The sequence below is a fragment of the Silene latifolia genome, chromosome 2 (assembly GCF_048544455.1).
Source record: "Silene latifolia isolate original U9 population chromosome 2, ASM4854445v1, whole genome shotgun sequence".
NCBI classification, from domain to species: Eukaryota; Viridiplantae; Streptophyta; class Magnoliopsida; order Caryophyllales; family Caryophyllaceae; genus Silene; species Silene latifolia.
In genome coordinates, this window is record NC_133527.1 from 42,197,337 (window position 1) to 42,223,279 (window position 25,943).

Below are 25,943 nucleotides of genomic sequence, written 5' to 3' on the forward strand. Positions count from 1 at the left end.
GTGCTCAGGTGGTCATCCCGGTTGTAATCATTTGGTCGATGGGTTTCTCTGATCTTTTCGCAGGTTTTCGCGATTAGGGCATCATTTTGTGGTTTTTGCCCTACTGTGTTCTGTCGACCGTTGGCCTCATTCTCCGACGTCCCCTCTGCCTTTCATCACCACTATTCTTGCCGACGGCCTTGTGTTTGGCGAACGTAGGGTTGGTGTTGTTGATCTACTGCCGACATTTTGCGGGTTTTCGGTTTGTGCGAGTTTCTGTCTATTGGCAGTATTCTCTTGGGCTGTCGGTTGCTATAGTCGGAGAGGGGTTTTCTCAAGTAGGGTTGGTCGTCGCCGGCACACTGGTTGGTTTGCTTTTTTTTTTCCTATTTTCTTCTTTTTTGCGGTGTACTGTTGCTCGCTGCCTACCTCACGCACTTCTTCTTTGGTTCTTACGCCGCGGCGTCCCGCTTGGCCGAGTCCTTCTTTGGTTTGTTGTGGCAGAGCTCTTCTGGGGGTAGTGTTGGTGGTTGTCGGAGTGTTGCTGCAAGATTTCTACTGTTTTTCTTTTACTTTCTTTTTGCTTTTCGCTGCTGCTTGTTTGCTATCTACCGTCCGTGCTTCCTAGTTGTCTGCTCTTGTTCTGGTTGTCACCGGCTGCTGTACTGTTGGGTGCTAGTTCCGTGGGGATTGGGTTGCTTGGGCTAGTGTCGTGGGAGGTGGTTGGTGTGTTGGTGGTAGCGGGTACATTTTGAGCTCTTAGCTGCTTGTGCGTGAGCCTGTTTAGTGGTTTCCGTTCGGTTGGTGGTTGTTGTTGGCTCTATAGTTTTCTGTGCAGGTTGTTGGTGTGTTCCTTCATGGCTGAACTTGTACGGTTTCATTGTCCTTTTTTGAGTCTTCATGCGTGTCCGGATGGGTTTGGTAAAGGCCTTACTAAGGCTACTTGGCAGAAACATTTTCAGGTCCGGCATTGTCATGATGGTGCTTTAGAGCTTACGCGTCAAACTCTTGTTGATAGTCTGACTATTTTCTCTAATGCCAAGAGTACTTTGAAGCGGATGGGGCTTTGGTTGTGTGGGGGTATGCTTTAAAACCCGTACCACTCGCGCTAGATGTCGACATAGTCGGTGGGATATTGTGATGCCTCCGGAGTGTGTTTATGGCCTCTACAACTTTCATGTTTATGGTATTCCAAGACCTTTGGCTTCTTCTACTTCGGTTTCTTCTGATGATAGTGTTGGGCTTGTTCAGTGGTCTATATCTTCGCTTGATCGTTTATTGTCTTTGGGCCTTCGCACCGTGAAATCTATTCCTCCTAAGTGTCGTCTTGGGTTTGCTCGGGCTTTGAAAGGAGCCCTGGATGATGTGGCTGGTACCCCTAGTGATCTCTCTCGTTGGATTCGTTTGCTTGTTTTACCACTTTGTCTGCTTAAGACTTTCGCTCCTCAGAGTAATCTTGAGTGTAGGACTGTTATTCGGCGCCAGCGTCAGGAGGAGAGTATTGTCAGGGCTATCCTTGCTTGGGGGGTACCTTGGGGGGGGGGGGGTGCAGTTGTTGCAGGAGTGTTTGGCTGAGGGTCCTTCTTTATTTATTGTAGAGTAGGATCTGGATTTGAGTGAGCTTAACCTCCGTCAATGTCGGAGGAAGATCTGTGATGGTCATTATACTGCTGCTGTTCGGATGCTCTCTTCCTCTGGGGTCGCCCCTTACTCCGATGACACTCTTGTGGCCTTGCGTGAGAAGCATCCTATCGCCCCGCCTCCTACATTGCCTCCTTTGTCTAGGGATCATCATCCTCTGGTTGCCTCTTCGTCCGTGGTTTTGGATATGATTCGGAGCTTCCCACGCGGTACTTCTTGTGGGAGGGGTGGTTTTCGCGCCCAGCACCTGATGAACTGTTTGAGTGGCGCTGTTGTGGCTATTTTTGATGATTTGATCACTTCTATTACTAGGGTGGTTAATCTTTTTCTTAAGGGCCGGTGTCCTCTTGCTTTGGGTGAGTACATTGCTAGCGCCCCTCTCACGCCGCTTGTTAAACCAGGTGGTGGGGTCCGTCCTATTGATGTTGGCACTGTCTGGAGACGGCTTGTCTCTAAGGTTGGTGCTTTTATGGTTGGTCCTTTTTTGTCTTCTTATTTTGCTGGTCTTCAGTTTGGGTTGGGTGTGTCGGGTGGAGGATAGGCTATCTTACATGCCTTGAATCGGCCCATTGAGGCTCGGGGTTCTGAGGTGGAACTTTCTATGTTGCTGGTTGATTTCCAGAATGCTTTCAACCTTGTTGATCGTACGACCATGCTTCAGGAAGTCCGCCGTCGTTGCCCGGTTCTTTCCCGTTGGGTGGAGTTTTGTTATTCCAGCCCTGCCCGTCTTTTTTTTGGGGAGCATTGCTTGTGGTCTTGTCAGGGTGTCCAGCAGGGTGATCCATTCGGCCCTTTGCTTTTCGCTTTGGTTTTGCATCCATTAGTATGCAAAATCCGGGACACTTTTGACCTCACTATGCAGGGGTGGTACTTGGATGATGGCACCATTGTGGGGGATACTTTGGAGGTGGGGAAGGTCTTGGAATTGATTATGGCGGATGTCCCTTATTTTGGACTGCATCTTAATGTCTCCAAGGCGGAGATCTTTTGGCATGTTGAGGATCCTCAGAGCCGGCTTCCTGGGGTTTTCCCCCCTTCTATTGCTCGGCCCTTGCGTGGTCTTACAGTTTTGGGTGGACCTGTCAGTACTTGTCCTGGTTTTGGCAGTGAGATTGTGGCGAAGAGAGTAACTAAGACCATTGAGCTAATGGACTTGGTTGCGAGGATTGAGGACCCGCAATGTGAGTAACTTCTACTTCGAGCTTGTACTGGTATTTCTCAGCTCTATTTCTCCCTTCGTACATGCTCCCCAAGTGTTTTTGGGTCGTTCCATCTTCCTTTTGATGATGCTCTTCGTTCCAGCTTGGAACGTATTGTCACCGCGTCTGGCCCGGATTTTGGGGATTAGCAGTGGCGCCTTACTACATTCCCTTTTCATCTTGGTGGTCTTGGTGTCTATGCGGCGGGAGATGTTTTACATTATGCTTTTATTGCGTCCTGTTTTGCAGTCTGCTGATTTGCAGGCTAAGCTCTTCAGACCTTCTGGTATTGTAGCTGCTGGCCCCGCTTTTGACGATGCCGAGCGGGTTTTTACTGCGACTACAGGCTCTGGTATCTTAGAAAAACCTAGTGAAATTGATGCCCCCAAACTTATGAAGAAATTGGCAGACATTTATTTCGCGACGGTTGCTACTGCCTCAGAGTCTGTTTTCTCTTTGACACCACGCCAGCTTGCTTTGTGGCAGTCTCAACAGGGTTCCCACTCCTCTGATTGGTTGTGTGCGGTTCCTATCTCGGGGTTGGGTCAGACTATGAACGGGAGGACTTACCGTAGTGTGCTTGGGTATCGTCTGGGTGTTCCGTTATTCACGGTATCTAGGCCTTGTCCCGCTAGCTCTCGGGTTTTTGCTGATGATGTTTTTGGGGACCACGTTGTTTCTTTCTTTGCATGCGTGGGCGTTAAACATCGGCATAACCTCGTCCGTGACACTCTTTTCGACATCTGCTATAGATCTGGTATTTCTACAGGAAAGGATGTTGATATCGGTTTGGTTGACGGGCATGGTGGCTCTCTTCGTCCTGCGGATTTGCTGCTTTATTCTTGGGACAGAGGGCGTGATGTGTGCGTTGACTTGACAGGGTCTTCTCCTTTGACTCAGACCGGGATGACGGATTTTGTGCCTGGCCGGGTTGTTGCTGATGCTGCTCAGCGTAAGTGTGTTAAGTATGGGGATTTGTGCGTGGCGGCGGGTTATGATTTCCTTCCCTTCTCTTTCTCATCACTTGGGGAGCTGGGTTCGGATGTTGTTGTCTTGCTCAAGCGGGTCCAGAAATTCTCGGTATCTCAGGATGCGGGGGCTCGGGTGGCCGCTTAAATTTTTACTAGACTTAGCTCTGTTGTTGCTAAGGGTGTGGGAGCCCAGATTGTCTCTCGGCTCCCCACCAATTTCATGTAAACTTTTATTTTTCTTTTAATGAAAGCTGCGCACATCCTTTTATAAAAAAAAATATATATATATATATATATATATATATATATATAATAATAATAATAATAATAATAATAATAATAATAATAATAATAATAATAATAATAATAATAATAATAATAATAATAATAACAGCAACAACAACAACAACAACAACAATAATAATAATAATAACAATAAAAATAACAATGACAATAGCAATAATAATAATAATAATAATAATAATAATAATAATAATAATAATAATAATAATAATAATAATAATAATAATAATAATAATATTTAAGTTAAATTAATTTATATAATTTAAATTCGGATCGTGTAAACTCAGTTCAGATCCTATAAGTTCAGTTCAGATCCAATAAGTTCAGTTCAGTTCAGATCCTATAAGTTCAGTTCAGTTCAGTTTAGATCCTATAAGTTCAGTTCAGTGCAATTCAGATCAAATCCGTTTTAGTCTAAAAGAACAGGGCCTTAGTAGGTGTCTGAACTAATTAGAGATAGTACAAGAACCTTCAACTTTGGGAAACATAAATCATGGCTCTCCGGAAGAAAAGTTCAAAAGAAAACTGCTTAAAAGTCAGCTCAGTGTATGGAGGTTGACTTGAACAAATATATTTAAAATGGAAAATTTATGCGGTATCCTTGAATTTTGTCATTTTTCACGTTCATGATATCCTTGAAATTTGATTTTCAAGCACAATATGCCCTTTTTATCGTTTTTAAATTTCAATTGAGCATAAATTATAGACAAGAGATCGGAATTGACTATTTTTTTTTCCAAATTGATTAACTCTTCGAGATCTGATAAAAACAAAAATGGCCATTCGGGAATTTAAGATCGAAGATATGTTTAATTTGAGATTTTCGTTAAAAAAACTCTAAAAAATGTCAGTTGATAATTTTTTTCTTCTCAAATCGTAGATTATGACGAGATAATCATTTATGGAAAAAATTTTGGCGATTCTGAATTCCGATCTAGGAGTTATGCGCAATTGAGTTTTTTATAGTTAAAAAGTTGGGTACCATGTGTAAAATGACAAAGTTTGAGGGTATCACGTGTATTTTCCGTTTTTAAAAACATACTAAAAAGTCTCAAATCATCTAGTGGATTGAAGTTTTTTTAAAAGCATTAGTTATTAGGTGCGACCGTCACATGATGCGATGTAAAAATTACCATTTTATACTAAAAAACAGCCAACTTTAAAAAGTGTTCATTTTATAATTAATAATAATAATAATAATAATAATAATAATAATAATAATAATAATAATAATAATAATAATAATAATAATAATAATAATAATAATAATAATAAAATGTGTCCCAAGATGCCAGTGCTCGCGCTGCTGTTTTTATTTTTACTAGACTTAGCTTTACTGTTACTAAGGGAGTGGGCACCCAAATTGTATCTCGGCTGCCCACCAATTTCTTTTTTTTTTTTTTGAGAGAAAATAACAATTCATTAATAGAACGCCATACGTCACTTACAAAGAATAAGTATAATCGAAAACAAATCTAATGGAAACCAAAGAAAAATAATTTTCTTATAAACTAGGGATCTCAAAACAGTATCTGATCGTCCTATTATCGCTATCTTCATGTAGCTTTTGAGAGGATCCTTCGTTTGATTTATGAGATAAAATTTACCTCTGACCGGTTTCAAAGATCATTGACAAATTACTTTTACCCTTTGAAAGAACACGTTGCAAACCATCAACGAACTACTCTTAACTATATTACTGATAAAACTAACCCCACGAATAAATGGAAAACCCCCGAAATAAGGGACAGAAAAACGATTCTCACCAAAAATGAGACTTTTATTGAATAGAAGATAGATATGCATACTATTGATTGAAATTTGAAATAATTTTGGGGCTTATCATCGATCGATTGATAATCGATGGGAGCTCCCTGTATAATTTGATGGAGGCTAGGGTTTTTAGAGAGTTTTTTGAGAGAGAGATAAAAGTTTACGTTTTTGATAAAATAATAATAATAATAATAATAATAATAATAATAATAATAATAATAATAATAATAATAATAATAATAATAATAATAATAATAATAATACCGACCTGACAGGTTCTTCACCTTTGACTCAGACTGGGTTGGCAGATTTTGTCTCGGCGGGTTGTCGCGATCTTGCTCAGCGAAAGTGTGCTAAGTATGGGGATTTGTGCGCGGTAGCGGGTTATGGTTTCCTACCTTTCTCTTTCTCTTCACTTGGGGAGTTGAGTTCGGATCTTTGTGGCCTTGCTCAAGCGGATCCGAAATTCTCGGTATCTCGGGATCTTTGGGGCTCGGGTAGCCGCTTACATTTTTACTCGTATTAGCTTTACTATTGCTAAGGGTGTGGGAGCCCAGATTGTCTCTCGGCTCCCCACCAATTTCATGTAAACCTTTTATTTTTATTATAATGAAAGCTGCGCGCATTTTATAATAATAATAATAATAATAATAATAATAATAATAATAATAATAATAATAATAATAATATGTTTCCTAAAAAAAATAAAAAAAATAAGAAAAAAAAAAAATAATAATAATAATAATAATAATAATAATAATAATAATAATAATAATAATAATAAAAGTTTACGTTTTGATTAATAAAAATTTACGTTTTTGATAAAATAATAATAATAATAATAATAATAATAATAATAATAATAATAATAATAATACATATTTTATCATAAAGATTAACGTACAAAAGCAATGAATGATTTATCTGAGGAGGGTTAGACCATCCCCAAACAAAGGTCGCGCTAATTAGGTCACGATCCTGTTTTACTCTTAATCTCACTATATTTATCTTGACCTACTTTCACCCTCCCAAGCAGAAGGTCACGACCTAGGTCATCAACCCAATCATTTTTCACTTTCCAACCAATTATATCTCTCCACATTATATTACCTTTTCATATATATTTTTTTTATTAATTATTAATATTGTCAACCAATCACATAGCGCCACATATAGGTCATGAGTTTGGTCAATTTGCTCCACCAAAGGTCACAAATTGACCTCTTCTCTCCAAAGGTCACCCTAATTTTTTGGTTAATTGTTAATTAATGTGACCAAGCAAGGTCATGACCTAACAATTGACCTTACTTGGGGATGGTCTTAGTGTGGATTTGGTGGTAGTGGGAACGGTCAATTGTTGGCATTATATGGCGTGAATGCCCTTCCTTCACTGCTATTCATACCCGCCACAGTGAAGTCAGTGCCTTTTTAAAATATTTTAGAAAGTCAACTCTCTACCCAAAATTTCAAAATCTTACGTATGGGAGAAAAGTAAACGTTTATTGAGAGTCAAGAGTCAAACCGCTATATATTTTTCATTTTTAATTTAATATGAAATTAACTAAAGATTTTTTAAAATAATGCTCAAAAATAAAAAATTTATCGTTTTGGGTCGGTATTGAAACTATTTGTTGAAATGGTGTCCATGTAGGATTGTCATTCCCAAACCTAATTAAGCCACCCCCTAACCCAACATCTCCTTCTCTTTCAACTCTCACCCTTACCGTTTACCCTTCAACACCTCCGGCTACCCCACCTCCGACAACTCCATCTCCGGCATATCCCCACCATAAAATCCCACCTCCGACCACCCCCGATGTCGCCTAAGTCGCTGACCCCGCCACTGATATTACATCTTCTATGGAACCCGACTCTGCCCGCCCTAACCCACCACCGCGACCACCAAAAACCATCCCCACCACAGCTCTGTCTCACGACATTTGCAAGCCGATGAGGCACATTCCCTCTTCCCACGGTGGTCAAATAGAGAGGCATCACTGTATAAGGCGGCGACGGTGACGGTCACATCTTTCGTGATGTTGTCCCGGATATAAGAAGTGATGCGGCGGCAGTAATAGGGTAGCCTTGCTGATGCGGTGGCTGCTGAAGGTTGTTAATTGATAGGAAGTGATAGACGATCGTTGTGTTCGGGTTGGAGGAGAAAGGGGGTCGGGATTGTTGGGGAGGGGAGTAAACGATGGAGGAGGTGGTCGGAGGTGGGATTTTATGGTGGGGATATGACGGAGATAGAGCTACCGGAGGTGGTGAAGGGGTAAACTGTGTAAAGGGTGAGAGTTGAATGGGAAGGGGATGCTGGGTTAGGGGGTGGGTTAACTAGGTTTGGGAATGACAATCCTACTTGGATACCATTTCATCAAATAGTTTTAATACCGACCCGAAACGATAAATTTTTTATTTTTAAACATTATTTTAAAAAATCGTTCAAATTAACTTGATTTATGATTAGGAAGGAATAAGAGATATGGTATATTAGATTAAAATATACCATATATCTTACCGTATAAGTTATATATTATGTTATATTCCCCCATTCAACTCCACAAGACCATTATATTTTATCACGTTTGCCAACGCGGCTTTTACTCGGCAAATATCTTTAGTTACGTATTTGCAAAAATTATAAAAGTTAGATATTTTTAATGTACTCTTAAAGACGAATCAAATAAGATCTCACATGAATATATTTTCACTTATGTATCGAGAGAAAATTGAAGTTGAATGTCCGCTTGTGAATATTGTGCAAAAGAGATAATGGCCTTGTGGAGTTGATTGGAGGTAGTAATATGTCTTGCAAAATAAGATAGTATGAAATATATTCTAGATCTAGGGTTAAGGTTAGAATTAGTACTATAAATACGGTCTCATGTATTCATATCATAAGACAAGTTTATTAATAACAAAGTACGTTTATGAAATACTCTCCCCTTATAAAATCTATCAATTATACATAGAGTAAGTACTGAATTTTCATATAGCTCCAGCTCATATGTGAGTTGCTCATATTGAAGAATTAGAGAAAAGTATTCCACGTACTACTTCTATTGTCAATTGGTTTTAGAGTAGAACCCTCTTAGGTTTGTACTGTGGACTTTGTCTCCTCCGTTTGGGTGCGGTCCAGGTCTGTTGTTGAATTTAACATGGTATCAGAGCCCATGATTATGTGACCAGAGTGACCCGAGTTTCATTAGCTAAGTTTGCAGTTGGACGAGCAAAGTTGCTTAGTTGAATTTGTCCGGTTTGAGTTGATATTGGTTGATATTGGAGCAAGTTTACAGTTTGACGAGCAAAGTTATTCAGTTGAATTGTGAGATTGTAACTGGAGGAGAAAAAAAAGCCTCAGTTTGTCTGTAAAAAGGGACCTTACATATGAAGGGGAATGTTAAGAATAAAGCTTCAGCCCATATGTGAGTTACACATATAAGGATCCCACATTGGAGAATTAGATAAGAGTATTCCACTATATAAGGTAAGAGGTTACTCCCTTTATTGTCAATTGATTTTAGAGTGGAACCCTCTGGGGCTTGTATTGTGGACTTTGTCTCCTCCGTTTGAGGGTGGCTCATGCCCGTTGTTGAATTTAACATACTCTTGGTTTAAGGACCCAAACCTCTGTCGATTCAAATTATAGTAAGGATTATTCCGATTCTAAAACTAAAAAAAAGTCAATTTAACTTAATTTTATAAACTAATGCCGTAAAATGAATTAATTTCATTTCGTTCTATTTGTTATAAGGGTTGAGGATTCTATATTGGAAGAATTAAGAATTAAGGGAGAACTATGTACAAATTCTTCCAAATTCTCACTACTAAAATCATTACAAGCACTTAACAAGTACAACAAATCATACCGCTTACCCAAAAGAATCAACCTTAAATCTGAACCGTTAAGAGAGATTCAAATCCTTAAGACCCTCTCAAGAAGTCAAACCAACACAGAGTATGAAGCAATAAAAATTGCGTATAAATTCTCACGTGATAACTCACGCTGTCACGCACCAATTAGTAATCATACACAAATTCTCAATAGACGGACACTATCCGTCTATACGTATAGACGGATACCACTTTCCCTCACAAAATACCCATTTGTCATAAAATGGGAAGCACATGGGGGTGCCCCACCTTGTCCCGCTACCCATTTTATTAGATGTCTTTACCCGTCTATTCGCCTCACCCGTCTGTACCAAGACCTATTGGTAATCATATATCCCAGGTGGCAGTGGTGGCAGAGGCCGAGTTAGTGTCTGGTCGGGCAAGTGGCTCAATCCTATTGAGGAGAAAAAGAACCTACCATTAATGAATGTTTTAATAGTAAAAGGTACACAAATTATAGAATAAGTTTATTTTCATATAAAGATTACTTATTTAATGATGATAAATGAGTTTTCTTTTACATAATGAGACGGTTTCACAGTAATATGAAGCTGCCTCACGCAATAATTATTGAAGCAAGTAATGTATGTGAATTTAAGTTAATAGCGTAATCGGTTAAGTGTTCACTTTCATTATTTGAATTCCCGGGTACGACTCTATTTAGCTGCTTTTTATAGTTTTTAACTTTTTCACAAATGTATTAATACTAGTGATTTAGAGGCCATAAACCATAAAGCGGGCGTCCTTTTATATAAGTGATTTTTATTTAGAGACCTATTAAATAAACTCTAGATACATACTTTTAAAAGCCATTTTACTCTATGAATCACTTAGGTAAGTTTTCTTATTCTTTAAATTTGAAAATGTAGACATGAATTTTTTAAATCCCAAAATTTGTTAGCTTTTATTTTTTTCGTTTTTGAGAGAAACTCGAATTTGCTTTCGTGAGTTGATGTACTTCAAAAAAATTATTAATGCGTTATACATTTAATATCCAACTAGTATACCCATGCAATGTATGTACGGTATATATATATATATATATAAGTTTTTACATTTTTAATTATTCGTAGTATTTATAGATTTTAAATTGACAGCTTATTAATTTTTCATATGTTTCATCCTTGTGTTTTAATTTGGAGAAGAAAATTGAGACGGTAAAATTAATCAAGCGAATTGAACAGTGTCATAAAATTGGAGACAAATATAGACACGACAAATATGTGAAATTGTGAGGTTTTAAGTTTCATAAATATCTCAATAAGAGATTAAGCCTATTACGGTATTATTTAACCAAACATACATAGTATACCTGTAAAATACACTACACAAAGAATAGGGGAGAAAAATCATATATATATAAGTTTTTACATTTTTAATTAGTAGATAGGAGTAGGGGTGTTCATTGGTCCGGGACCGGACCGGACCAAATTTAGTGAACCGAAAACCAAATAAGGGTAAAATAGTGGACCGCGGACCGGACCATAAAAATGTATGGACCGGACCGGACCGGACCATATGGACCAAATAATATATTTTTTGTTACCTTATTATTTCGATGATTACTTTAATTTATATTAATAACCTATAGTTTTTTGTTCGAGTAGCAGAATATGTCAAAGTAATATATTACGAAGTAATATTATGAGATTAAGAGAAATATTTGTATATCATATACAATTTCAATGATATTCCTTATAAAAATTTGGTCCACGGTCCGGTCCGCAGTCCGTTCAATTTGGTCCAGGACCGGACGGAAGACCAAACTTATGTAAATAGGTGGACCGTAGACCGGACCAAACAAAGTATGGTCCAGTCCGGTCCGGACCAAATTGCGCAGTCCGGTCCGGTTTTTGGTCTGAACCATCAAATGAACACCCCTAGATAGGAGATTACATCTCATATATGTCTGGAGATTAAAAAATTACCAATTTACCATAAATGAGTATAAGATTAAAAATCATAACAAATATGTTGGGGTTATAACTCATTTTTGAGGTACCGAAATAATCTTATTTCCGATACTCTGAGTCATTATGACGAAACAAATAAATATAACATAAAGAAACTAGAGGTTACCAAATAGCGTCTGTAGCTCAGTGGATAGAGCGTCTGTTTCCTAAGCAGAAGGTCGTAGGTTCGACCCCTACCTGACGCGTTGTTACTTTTTTAAAAAAAGTACAGTTTTACTTTTTTAAAAAAAGTGTGATTATAAAAACTTATTTTAGTAGAAGATGTTTGCGATTATTAAAACCTATTTTATTTTACGATTCTAGAAGATTTCGAGGTCACATTGAATAATATTGCATTTCCTCGTGTTGTTGCATTTCACACCGTGTTAAGTTGGACAAAGGCAAACCAATCCCAAAAAAACTGAATATATGCTCGATAAGCAAGCTTGGAAGTTGGTTAGAGATTGCTGAAGGGTATGAATCGTTTCAATATGTTAGCAAGTAGAGAATTTTTATACGCCTTTCTAAAGCAAAATTTATATACGCCTTTTCTTAGCAAGACGATGATGAAAAGAAAGTTTTGACTTTTGAGGTTGATAAATTTTTATCAATGAAAATTATCGGAGATCTATTCCAACCAAACATTAAATGTTTTATTATCTTGGACCACGAAAACCCCAGTCGTGCTTCTGGTTTATATAAGAGAAACTGCCAGAAACTGCCAGATAAATTTACTATGGATGAAACCAGAAACCCCAGATTTTTATCAGCATGAGCTGCGCTGAATGTTGGCTGATTACGAACCTTATAATAATGAAAAACGATTGATAGATACTCTTGACCTGCTGTTAGAATCACATACATATACAATTATAAATTAGGATTTACATACTCCATACTACTGACAATACAGAAAAAAAGGCCATATAGCGAACAACGGTTGCAACTATTCATTAATTAGTTGCAAATTAGCAATCAATTGGAAGTAGGTTGCAAATCAGCAGCCAGATTGAATTTGGTTGCAGATTTCGGTAGCAAATTTAAATCACCACATCTTGGTTGTTAAATCCTGTTTTTCTTGTAGTTTGATAAATGCAACAAGCAACCAAGAACCAACCACATATGGAGTACAACAAGGGAGCCTTATTCCCAATTAATCTGCGGTTGGCTAACATGAAATCTGTTAATAGCCGGTAAATATCAGAAGAAAATGATTGGAGAAAAATGATACGATTCATAAGAAAAAGTCAACATACACATAACAGTGAGAAAGCCTTACACAAGTGCGAGTTTTTTTGGTATTTGGCCATTAATGATCTCTTTATAGAGGATTTAGAGTGACAGACGGATCTTGCTTAAAAGGAAGATGAATCAATATCATCATGGTTTCGCCCAGGAAATATAGGTTGAGGCAAAGACATTGATTCACTAGACAACATCAGTACTACCGATCCCATTGTTGGCCTATCTTCTGGCTTTTCTTGCACACATAGAAGCCCGACTTGAAGACATCTTAATGCTTCGTCTATCGAATATGTCTCTCCCATCGACTTGTCGAGCAATTCTTTTTCTTTTCCTTCTCTCCATTGCTTCCATGACTATTAAGTTTACAACAACATTAACACTGTTATCCTAGTGCAAGGTCTTGCATCCCAAAACAACTTTTTTTGGGGATGACCCGTAAACACAATTCAGTTTAGGATTTTATTTTAAATGACAACCTCTTCTTATACAAGCTTTGTAGACATTACACTTTTTCTAGTGGTGCGACTTGTACTACCTCGGTACCGCCATCATATTTTTAGAGAAGATCTATATTCTATATCCATGAGGATTTTGGGTGCTTCCACCGACAATTAAAGAGGGTTTTGCTAACTTTTTATGATGTGAGCAAATCTTCTTGGAAGAAGTCAAAAGACCTCTGGCATTAGACATTTAGACCCACCCTAATTTGTATTTTCAACTTTAAATATTGAAATCTCCATATATATGTTCAGACAAAATTTAATTTCGTCAAACTCAATTCACCAAAACAAATATGTTTCATGTTATTTTTCATAAAATGAAATATTCCTCCCGTCAGTGTATACTGTGAGAGGATACTAGTCAAATATGACGTTTTAACCATAGTCGAATAAGAACCACATAAATGGGATCAGATAGTTAACTATAGTGATTAGGAGAGATAATTCAATGTTGTATACTTACATATCCAAGAAGGTTTAGCTCATTATCCGAATTGAAGAATCTTCTGTTCTTCGTCCCACTTAGTATCTCTAGGACTAATACACCAAAGCTAAACACATCTGATTTTATGGAAAAAAGTCCATCCATGGCAAATTCAGGAGCCATATACCCACTGCATCATAAGAAGAAATGGTCAATACAAGTCATAGAAACATTTCAAGCATTTGAAGAGTAAATACCGAGTATAGCAAAATTCAACAAGTTTACATACTAAGTTCCCACTACTTTCATTGTGTTTCCTTCAGTTTCATTCCCTCCAAAAATTCGCGCCATGCCAAAATCTGATATCTTTGGGTTCATATCTGCATCAAGTAAAATGTTGCTGGCTTTCAAATCTCTATGAATGATTCTATATCGCGAATCTTGATGGAGGTATAACAGCCCTCTAGCAACCCCGAAGATAATTTTGAACCGTGTCTGCCAGTTAAGCAATAAGTTTCTTCCTTTATCTACACATAGTAATGGGAGAATTTGAAATTCATAATTAACCATATAGAGCGAAAAAACAAATCTACGCCTTCTACGGTAACCATAAATAAAGCAACTATTCTTGTAAGAGGGCCTATATCTATCTCGCTATGCGGGAAGAGTTAAATTTATCAATGATGGCACTCGGTCAGGCCTGGACCAAATCTGGTTGGTCCAGACACCCGTGAAGCCAATTCTAGATATAGATTTTACCAGCAATGCATGGACCAAAATTCTCAAATTCATACAAGGAGGAAGAGCCCATCAGTATAGGTCTAACGAATCTGACCCTATCCCATAACACATTTCCAAATTCTACGGATCAAGATTTGGATCCATTTCCCCATAAACAGATCAAGATCAGCACAAATCCAGAAGAACTATAAAATTTCAAGATTCAAAACTCATCCATATTTCACTAGTATACAAGGGTTATCTTTCAAGCGTTTGAATAAATTTTTATTTTTGAGACTCACGAAATAGAATTGAATCAAGGCTTCTATTTTTGAGGTACTCGTAGATGATCATCTTTTCATCCAAGTCAACACAACAACCAAGTAAACGAACGAGGTTCCTGTGCTGAAGCTTTGAAATCAGTCTGACTTCATTCTTGAATTCTTCCAAACCTTGTCCAGAATCTTTAGACAGTCTTTTAACTGCAACTTCTTGTCCATCTAGCATCACACCCTGCAATGCATAATGCAGGAACAAAAAAAGAATTTCCTTGTGAAATACACCCCATATTATAGGCAAAAATACGAGTTACCAACCCATACTTTTAGAGGCGATGACAAGTGAATGTTTCAGTGAGTACTTTTTAAGCTAAAAGAAAGTTAACACAATAGAACCCTCCAAACTCACATGGTCAATTTTGTGATAATACTATCTTGAGACGCTATCATATCAGACTTTATGTCAAATGTATGAATAATAAAAATACCTTATAGACGCAACCAAAACCACCTTGCCCGAGTTTGTTTGCTTCGGAGAAATTGTCTGTGGCAGCAACCATGGAATCTAAATTAAATATAGGCAAATCCACATCATCTGCATCCAGTGCTTCCTCTGAACACTCTGTCTTGCAAGTGATGGTTCGCCTAAAAAGATTAATTTCCTGGATTACAAAACTACAAATGAGTTTATAAGTTTTGACATTTCAATTTACAATGTGAAATGACTGTAAACTAGGAAGATCTAGCAGTACCTCTGGGTCCAACTCTCCTGTTTGTATATTTCTTGAAGTTCTTCGCTTCCGTATGATCAATGTAATTAACCCACCGGTGATTAACGTGGTTACCACAATTATTCCAATGCCTATAGCAAGTTTGATTATAACAACATCCTTGCCCATGGCAGAACCATTTGGGGATAAAGACCCTGATATTTTGTAATTACAAAGTTATTGAACCAAGCAAATTAAAGACCAAGTTAAAACTTGTTATTCCTTACACTTCGACTATGATGTAATCTTTTAAACGAGAAATGAGGTACTTTTGGATGTCAACTTTCACACGATCTATTTTCTTTGCTAACAATTTATTGAAAATAGCAACTGTCTCTTTATTGATTTAGTGCTCATAGTGTTTACTTGACTTCTCTCTACATTCTTAAAGTTTCACATCTACGTTCTAGTAAAAGCACAATTGTCGAGGTTGCGAGACACTGAGACTGCATCCATTAGAGATCCGATGTGCAAATCTTGTTTTAGTTCTTCATTCATTTTTTTTATACTGATCCTATATATACTTAACAAATACATTTATACTCCTCTTTTATAGATTTCTTATTACCAAGTATTACTTTAACTAAACAATAAGCTATGAATCTATGATAAAGGTTGAACAAGTTGAAAGTTTTGAAAAAGTTTAAACATCCGATTCAAACAACCATATCGTGAAGTTACAGTATTGATGCACTTTGCAGTGCAAATTTTATACAGGGACATTTAAAAAAAAACACATTTGTAATTTTAACATATGGAAGAATGTGCACATCCAAGCCCTTTACCTCGTCCTAGGTAAAAACCCTTGGGGCACGTGGATTAAGTCATTGCCGTCGTACAAACCAGGTACCAGTGAAAAATAAATTTCAAGAGTAATACGTTTTCCCCAAAGCAAAATACTTTCCCAAGTCCTAATCCAAACCTATGATCAACCCCATCAAACATTAGACTCCAAAATATCAATCTCCTATCCTCGTCAAAAGCTATATAGCTGATTTGCATCTTTTGCTCGTTTGATTGCCATATGGGAATTAAACTCCCATGAATTTAGAAAACATGAACTGGAAAATTTATGTGAATTGCTCAAAAGACGTTTGGTTGGCATACGGGAATTAAATGCATGGTAGTTCAATTCCCTCCATTATGGAGGAGTTGCCAATTCATGGGAAAATGTAAATCACCCATTTTTGGGTAACCAAACGACTTCCATTTTTTGAATTCATGGGAATTTATAATTTCCCTATTTTTAAAGAGGCAACCAAACGAGCACTAACAAAGATAATAATTAAAGGGCACATGTCGTCGGCCATCACTGAATATACATCCAGTTTAAGAATTTGATTCCATTTATAAACCTTCATATTATTATTAAAAAGATAAGGATGGTAAGATTAATATTAATCATTAAATATCAAGTCCAAAAACCAGCTGAAGTGCTAGTTGGTAACTGAACTTACAAAAACAAGTTCCTTGTTTCAAAACAGAGATCTAATAAGTTTCAATGGTGAAGAAAACTTTGAAGCTAAATAGCTTCGCGCTTTACAAGTTTAACATTGTATATTCCTCAATAAAATATAAAAGGGCATGTAGTCAATTATTTAGAAAGAAACAAAATTTGAAAATAACAGATAAAATGTACATACCTAAATCAGAAGAAGCTAACCGCATGTAAAGTGTTTGTCCTCCTTGGAGAAAATTCCTCATATCCATCAAATTATTCGTCCAAATTATACAGCCTGAACCAACTCCATTAACAAATTTCGAATTGGCATAAGCTGTGCAACTGCAATTTTTCTTGCACATATCTCTACATTGATCAAGACTCGAAGATGTATCCACAAATACATTTGAAGTCTTGGGCAACTTGATGTTGTCCAACGGTAAAAACCCATCACTGTCGCAATCCAATCTAGTGTTCCTAAAACACCCATTTGACCAATCAGTCAAACCCCAAGCATTAGAATTTTTGGGCATGAACCCATTTGGACATTTGCAATGGAACGATTCACTAACATTGCAAATCCCATAGGGCCCACAAAGATCAAAATCGTCACATGGGTCCTTCCTCGCATGCCAAAACATAATCCATTGAGTTGCGCAAGGAAGCCAAATCCATCTTACTATGAGACCCTCAAAGGTTACCACTAACCTAGTATGTACTCTACAACAGTCAAGTAAACTAATCGTATAGTAAACCTCATCCGCGCTAGTGAAAAATGTAAAGTTAAAATCCTGATTGGCCAACCCCATTTCCGGTACTCCACTAAACCGGTTTCCAACCCATGGTCCAGAACGATGAATGATTTGATCAACATTCTTCAAGTACAGCTCTGGATCTCCATTGTAATCCACAAGAAAACTAAAGTTCCCAGTACCGGGGTCCTCAGGGTCCCGCCAGGACGTCAAAACCCGAACTAACCCTGTTCTGCGATTCCACCCTAGCTTTTGTCCCGGTACAAGGGTATCAGTTGGGTAATCGAAACTCTGCCAAATAAAATTAGCCGGGTTTGGATCCCCGGCTTCTCTCATCACCAAATTACCGGAATCCAAAAGTTGCAGAACCGGGTTTACTAACTTCACTCCATTAGTTTGGTTGGTTTTCCATACAACCTGGGATTCACCCTCTAACAACACAATATTCGACTGATTTCCAAGCCGAAAAGTGGTGGATTCACAATATGAAGGTGAATCTCTATTTGCAACCCAAATTTTAACATCAGAGGGTATATCTTTATACCAAATTCCTACATAATATCTATTAGGAATTCCTTTCTGGAAAAAACCCAACTCGAATTTCCCACCAGCGGAGATTAATGTTTGGTTTACGGAGAGCGAATCATATGTTGTAAGAATGTCAATTGATGCAACAAAAACAGGCAAAAAACATTGAAAAAAGATTGAAAATATGCCGACTCTCATTCTTAGAACCCCTGATGTTAACTCTAATCAGTTTCTTACGACGTCCGATGGGTTTAGTATGTAAAATCAGGGGATTTATTGGCAAGTAAAAGAGCTTCATATTCAAGAACAAATTATCTACTTAGGAAGAAGATCAATTTGAAGAACATACAACCGAAACAAGCCTTGATTCTGTTTTTAAAACTTAACTAGATATGGAATTAAATTTGTAATTTTTCCAAAATAAAACAAAATCTAAGTTTGGTCTTTTCATCTTTCTGCTAATAATCCTACTAAACATTTACTCTGCATTTTTGGGTAGATACTCAACCATTACGCATCAGTTCTTAACGCTTGCTTTTGATACAAAGATTAAACGAATTGAGGAATAAATGCATAAAAAACTACAAACAGTAAAAAGAACAACTTTTATCTACTTCAAATGGAAACGTAAGGGAATGACCGAGACAGCGGCGTATAATGTGAATTCATAACTAATGATGAAATTAACTTAGTCCTCCGTCCCGGTTATTTGTTTACATCTCCATTTTGTCGTGTGTCAGTCAATTGTTTACCTTTCTATATTGAAAATATTTCTGATGAGCAATTAGTTATCCAATAATTGACTCTTCCTATTTCCCTGATCTTTGTGCCAAAATTAAAAGTGAACAAATGATCGGAATGGAGAGAGTATATATATGATGCCAAAATTTTAATTCCGGTTAAAAAAATACAAGAAAAAAGAGGTATAGGGTTTTTACCTTAGGAGAAAAATAGAGGTGATAATGCAGGGCAATTACAATGGTGAGCTATTTTCCAACATTGGAGGAGTTCATCTTCTCCATTAAAGTATCTTAGTTGAGCTGCTCGAATGGGTTGCCCATTAACTGTTTGACGAAAAGCCATTGACAAGTTTTATCAACGCCAAAGTAGTGTGATTAACCCTTTAGCAAAGCGTAAACCCCTCAATTTCCCGTGATGAGTTATGTAATTATGTTGATAAATTTTCCGTCCAAATTATACTTTCTACTCCCTCCTATTCATTCATTTTGTTCCTCTTTCTTTATCGGAGCTAGTCGGATTTTTGTCCCTCTTTCCTTTTTTTGGTAACTTTTGTGTGGTCCAAATTTAATTACATGTGGGGTAGAGTGGAATAAAGTGTTTTGTGTGGTCCAAAATTATTTTCTTAATTCTTGTGCAAAATAGAAGGGGGACAAAATGAATGAATAGGAGGGAGTATTTTTTTTTTTTCTAGAGAATCTTCGTGCTATTTTGGTAGGGTGAGGTTTGCACTTTTTCCTCAAATAATGCTACGTTTGCCAAAAAAAAAAAATGTTGTGAAATAAAGACAAGAGAATTGTAAAGAGAAAGTTAGAGAGAAGAAAGGAGAGACAGAACCGTATTCTTATTCCATTATGAGGGGTATATATACACACATATATACAATAGGGTAAAAATATTTAAACATTTTCATTTTTTAGTAACAATATCAAGTACGATTTTTTCCTTAGCTGATTGTGTAACACCCCCCATTTACCGAGGAGTCTTAACAAGACCTTCCCAAGTAAGTAAGGGCGCTACCATCTCGGTTACCCGAGGTAAGTATATCAAACAGACCATAAAAGAAACAAATAATAAACTCTTTACAACGTACATCAGAAATAAAAAGAACAAGAACTAACTATGACAACATAAGAAAATACAACTGGTGGAGCTACTATTGACTCAAACCAACTCTATGTCACGCGATCACTACAACCCCGCAGCTACAACAAGACAGCAACCACAATAACCTTAAAAAGTCTCACTGCTCACTATTTGCCGACAATATCAAATGGATCACGGCATACACAAACAAAAAGAAGAAGCACACAACACACCACACAAGTCAGTAACAGGATATAAGAACAATAGAATAAAGCAACTCAATATAGCAATACAACTCAAACCAATGATTGCCAAACTCCACCACTCCAACCACATAGATTCCAATGGTTCCCATCGCAACAAATAACCAACATCGCCATTGGGGGACCGCAACCTTTACCACCTAAACCCCGCTCATCGCAACGAGGAAACCCAGAGATCATTAGTGTGCACACCCCGTTGTGACGAGAGCCACAAGGGGCGAACATGGGGGTGAAGACCATCTCCCGACAATGGCTTCATAATCAATACCAATAACAACAACATAATTGTCACCATCTCAATACTATAACTGAAACCACTCACCACAGTACCCACAACAAGGATAATCACAATAACCCTACCTTTTCGCTATTCCATAGAAATGCATCAATCATTTACCACGTTAAGCATGAATCCGCATCTTACCCTACAACCATGATTATGCCTTATTACTAAGCTATTAAGATTGATTAACGATAAACAAATATCCACAAACTTATCTTGAAAAACGACCAGATGCCGACCGCGGCGATGACCCGACTTGATGACTCCATGCATAAGCTATCTTCCTTCCCAGATTAGTGTTTAAGGTTAACTTAAGATTGGGTGGTGAGAGATGAGAGAATTTGGTAAGAGGAAGTTAGGTTAGAAATGATGAAATGTATCGTCGAAATGAATTAAGTCACAACCTTCGTGTTATATAATAACACGCTGTCAGAACGCGTACTCGGTCGAGTGTGGAATATACTCGGCCGAGTACCAACGTGTTGGTACTCGGCCGACTGACCCTTACTTGGTCGAGTAATCAACAAAAAATGTGATATAACTCACCTTCCATCTCTACTAAGAGTCTATCATGGTCAATGGGTCAGTCACCGGGTCCATAACAGGGCGGGTATTACAGTCTTCCCCCTTTGAAATGAATTGCGTTCCCAAAGTTCGTCTCACATGCCAACCGTAACGCGACAAGGCAACATGAAGGGTCACGAAATAATACCAACGTATGTACTACAAAGTTATTACCCCTCGCCAAAGTAACTAATCCCTACAATGTCTTTACCACCACAGAGTCACCATGACATTATCATAACAACCATAAAACTAAAGTTCGCCAAATATAAAATTAACGTTTGTCAAACAACTACATGCATTACTACCTTGCTCTTTACCTAAACCGATTAAAAGAAAAAGTCGGTAAGATTAAATAGTAACAACTTAAAAGATTAAAAGAAACCGTTTAAAGAAGTTTTTGCCGCAATGTTATCTACCCCTCTTAAAAGGAACTTCATCCCCGAAATTCACTCCCAATTGTAACAAGGAAAGCATAAACGTTTAAACACCACAAATAAGTAAAGAAATCATCACATCTCATTGTCAAATATAACCACACACAAAATTGATCCAATGCAACTAAGCTTAGGGATTAAATGGAATTAACACGACGTCGATAATCGATGCATGATGATATACAACAATTTGAACACACGAAATAGTATCACACAGTCACCATGTTTCTTTCCACCCCAATCTCATGTTCCACATTCGTCTCAAATTCCAACCATGTCATTGGGTCATCTCAATACCTTCACAATAACACCACATCACCCACGCCTTGGGCCCACAAAAATCACACTACGAAAATAACCATAATACTCCAACAAAATTATGCAACTAACTAACGGAACCACGAAAATAAGCTATGAACACCACCCAGAGAACTCGATCGAGTAAAAGAGGGCATTCGGCCGAGTACCCGGTACTCGGTCGATTACTTAGTACTCGGTCGAGTACTTTGGAGGTAGAATGTCGTTTCTACCGATCATCACTTATAGAACTTAACATTCACCTGCAACATAAAGTCTATCCATCCAAAAACATTGAAAATCTAGTTCCAAGCATAGCATAACCTATGAAAAAGTGAAGTCTTGGCCTTATGTCCAGATTACACACACCCAAAATAAATTCCAATGTCGAAAAAAAAAAACAAATCAAATATGCAACAAGTTCCAGAACTAAAACAAGCAACAAATAAAAACGAGTCTCAAGGGTCTAAGTCCACATCATCATTCATGTCGTCACCACCACATGTGCCCGATGTCCCAGCTCCCTGATATGCCCCAACAGTGGCGTCTGTAACACCCGTGATTTTAATTTAATGGGTCCGATATTCGACAAACTCTAAAATGTTCCCGACGACAGGTCCTTGGCCCAGACCCTTTGAGCCGCCTCGCGTCGCCATAGTCTTGAGGTTGTAATCTTCGATTGACCTGGAGGCTATACTTTGACTTTTGCCTTATCCAATACTTAGTTAAAGTGGGGGCTTTGTATAGACACCTCGTTTCTGCACCTCCCGCCAACCACCCAGCGATGATTAGGTCGCATGTTTAAATACGCGGAGCGATTTATGACATTTCGTAAGTTCATCGACACGTGATAGCTCAAACCGTCGAGTCAACCTCATGGTCGTCATCTACGCGCCAATATGGTCATTTTGACAGTAATTAGAGTTTATCTGGAGTCCGGGTTAAAAACCGCTTTCATTTTCCGGAGTAGCATTCCTAAATTTTATCTATTACCACAAAAATATCTACCTTGCGGAATAAGGAAGGTTACATATTCCCTAATTCCTAAAATCAACCGCGAATATTTTTCTCGATGAGGAGGAAATTTCCCAAGAGAGAACGCAACAGGTACTGCGCCTCTTGGAAAGGTCGCGGTTCCTGCTGCGCATCTCCTTGTGCTGCTTTTTCTCCAGTTTTCGGATTTCCCCCGAATTTCTTTCCTAATCCTATTTTTTCCATAATTCCTCCGTGTGATTAGTATAAATAGAGGCCTTCGCCTCACATATTTCTCACGCGAGTGTCCACCCTTCTCTTCTCCCTTTGCATTCTAAGACCGCACTCTTGCTTTTCGACGCCTACGTGCTTGCTCCATGAGACCACTTAAGCTCTAATCATTATGGGTACCAGTCACATTTGTATGACCGCCCAATTTGAGCACTACACAATCATTTAATCAATCTTTTAAAATCTTTGTTCAAGGGCACTTTCATATTTGCATAGATCGAGTCGAGTTACCACTAAAAAGCCGATTTTAGTTAAATCTCGACGCTAACATGTAAGTCTGAAGGTGTAAAATCCCACTTCAATCTTGTTTTATTTCTGTATCGTAATTTTTGTAAGAATTTATGTTATAAACATGCTTAAAACCGTCTTTAAAATCATCTTTTCAAACCTATTTTTTAAAATAGCAGAGAAACGACGTGGAGAAGAATCGCACTGACCGATGCGCCTTCTGGAAAAGTCGCAGCATCTGCTGCGCCTCTTGCAGAGGCTGCCTTCAGTCACTGCTCTTCTTCTTTTTCCTCGAGTTTCTGTTGTTTCGTCTTTTTTCCTTTTTTTTTAGTTTTTTCTTCTTTATTTCTCCAAACCTTTTCTAGTTTCTGTTTCTATTTATTTTATAAAATATTATTTTCTTAATCCTTTTCGACTTAAATCTCTTATAATCAATATTTGCGGGTTTCGTCACTTAATTCAACCCCGGATTTTATAGGTTTGATTTTTCCATATCGAGTCTTTAGAATTTGTCTTTTATACATAAACATGCTAAAGCACTTCTATTCGAGTCGTACATCAATAATCAATGTAAATTAACTAATGAACAATAACGAACAACGAGTCTGACTTTCACAGTCAGAATCCAACTCAAGAACAGTCGCATAAATTAATGTGCCTCTTTCATAGGACGCAGTTTATGCTGCGCCTGTTCTGAGATGGCTTCTGCCACTGAACTCCTCTCGCTTTGACATAGCTTTTCCAATTAGGATTTTAATCAATTATTATTCTTATTATCACCATAATTCGACATATTTTCCATATAATTCATATTTTCCATATTTTCTATTTTATTATTATTTCTTTATTTTTATTTTCTATTTTCTTTTATTTCCTATTTCCTTATTTTTCCTATTTCCTTATTTTACCGATTTCCTTATTTTTCCTATTTCCTTATTTCTTTTAATTTCCTTATTTATTTCAATTTCCTATTTTCTTTTTTCTTTTTATTTTATTTTATTTTATTTCTTTCCCTCTTTTGGGCATGTTTATGATGCAAATTCAAATATCCATTGTAATTTATTTCTTACAATTTGTAATATTTTATATTAATTTTGTATGATTTATTTCTCTGGCATATTTATATGTAATTAAACTTCCAACTTCGACCCAATTGAGTGCTAAATTGCTTGTCCACCGATATAGTCTAATCTCACATGCTAGGATTAATCTATGGATGTTGCATTCCATGCATAAAACTGACAATATATCAAGTATAAACAACTTCTCTGATCATTAGTAGAGGCCGCTATCGAGGCAGGCATGATTAGGTGTTCAAATAAACGAGCTTCCTAATACGTACCCTCACCCCTTACTCAAGATCTCTGTGAACATCCGTGTTTGTTGGCATCACGAGAGTCATTCTAGACATAGAATGCTAAGGGTAACGAATTTCTTAGTGTTCATGTCACTACTTTGTGTCTTGACATGACGCGAAGTATTCGAATGGTTCCAATTTTCCATAAAAATTAGTGGCGACTCCATAAATGCAGGCTTGTCAAACCTTTCACCGGTTTCAATTCCTTTCAAATCGATAACGGCCCATGACGTGCCTCGGCCTTGCACCGGAGTTTTGTGGGAGAACTGTCGTCGCCTCGAAACTAATGAGCGGGTGCGGGGACCGCGGGTAGCTGTGTCCCCAAAACCCGGGGGGAGGGGGGAGGGTCACAACTAACGTCCTACTGTTTTGGGTCGTTCCGTCTATGGAACATGTACCTCTTTATTATTTTGGCTACAGTTACCTGATTCTCTGTTATTTGGAAATGTAGCTGGAGTTTTTAGAAGTTATGTTTGCAATAAGTGCTTCCGCTATTGTTTTGTAAATATAGAGGTTCATTACGGCTGTATTTTGGAGCTTTGTAACATCTCTGACGATTTTTGTATATAAATATTAGTTTTAACTTCGCCAAAAATCAGGAGTGTTAGATAGATAGTTTGACCCAATACCTTTTTAGAAGTATATAAATAATAAGTCCATGAATTATACATCGTAGTGGATCATTTTATATTTGAGCACAACATAATAGATAACACATAAATACAATTATTACCAAGGTAATAATTTGTCCACATATATCATATTTGGCTCATAATTCGTACATGAAATTGTTAGCCAAATATACGATGTACTCTGTAGGTCTACTAAAAAAATGATTTTTCAACAACCAACTCTTCCCTTCCTTCAGTTTCCAATTACAATCCAAGAATTTAATGACAACCAAACCAACCATGAAAATCACAATGACCTACGTATTTAATAGGTCTGTTCAAATAACACTAAGATAGCTAATTAAAAACGGTTTTGCAATACCTAGTCAGTTTGTTCTCGGGCATATATACAACAGTCTTACATGAGACATTCTCTAACATCTAGA

At 37.5% G+C, this 25,943-nt stretch overlaps 1 protein-coding gene and 1 non-coding gene across 14 annotated transcripts; one reads left to right on the forward strand and one right to left on the reverse strand.

Moving 5' to 3' along the window:
- Positions 1-11,845: 11,845 nt before the first annotated feature.
- On the forward strand, positions 11,846-11,918 carry TRNAR-CCU (transfer RNA arginine (anticodon CCU)). The gene has a single exon. It is a non-coding gene; the product is annotated as a tRNA-Arg (tRNA).
- A 637-nt stretch (positions 11,919-12,555) lies between these two features.
- LOC141642655 (receptor-like serine/threonine-protein kinase SD1-8) lies at positions 12,556-19,536 on the reverse strand. Of its 13 annotated transcripts, none has more exons than XR_012543385.1 (9): positions 19,309-19,443; positions 17,293-17,385; positions 15,632-15,804; positions 15,368-15,541; positions 14,904-15,114; positions 14,171-14,261; positions 13,921-14,071; positions 12,992-13,310; positions 12,556-12,892 (listed from the first exon to the last, which is right to left on the reverse strand). XR_012543385.1 is itself a non-coding variant. In XM_074451514.1 (8 exons), the coding sequence occupies exons 2-8, from the start codon at positions 17,450-17,452 to the stop codon at positions 13,068-13,070; spliced, it is 1,350 nt and encodes a 449-aa protein (XP_074307615.1). In that variant the 5' UTR covers positions 17,453-17,567; positions 19,309-19,536; the 3' UTR covers positions 12,927-13,067. The 13 variants fall into 13 exon arrangements, 3 of the variants coding, with proteins under 3 accessions (XP_074307615.1, XP_074307614.1, XP_074307613.1); XR_012543383.1 differs by having other exon boundaries at positions 12,802-12,892; positions 14,171-14,408; positions 17,293-17,394; positions 19,309-19,428; XR_012543381.1 differs by having other exon boundaries at positions 12,802-12,892; positions 14,171-14,408; positions 17,293-17,567; positions 19,309-19,428.
- Between the last annotated feature and the right edge of the window lie 6,407 nt (positions 19,537-25,943).

What these genes read in the sequence shown, in the direction of transcription:
- LOC141642655 (XM_074451512.1), bottom strand. Translation starts at nt 18,568, where the DNA reads ATGAGAGTCGGCATATTTTCAATCTTTTTTCAATGTTTTTTGCCTGTT. An exon ending in CAGGAGAGTTGGACCCAGAG is followed by an intron (nt 15,542 to 15,631) that starts GTACTGCTAGAT and finishes TTTGTAATCCAG; the next exon opens with GAAATTAATCTTTTTAGGCG. An exon ending in ATGAAAGTAGTGGGAACTTA is followed by an intron (nt 14,072 to 14,170) that starts GTATGTAAACTT and finishes CTTATGATGCAG; the next exon opens with TGGGTATATGGCTCCTGAAT.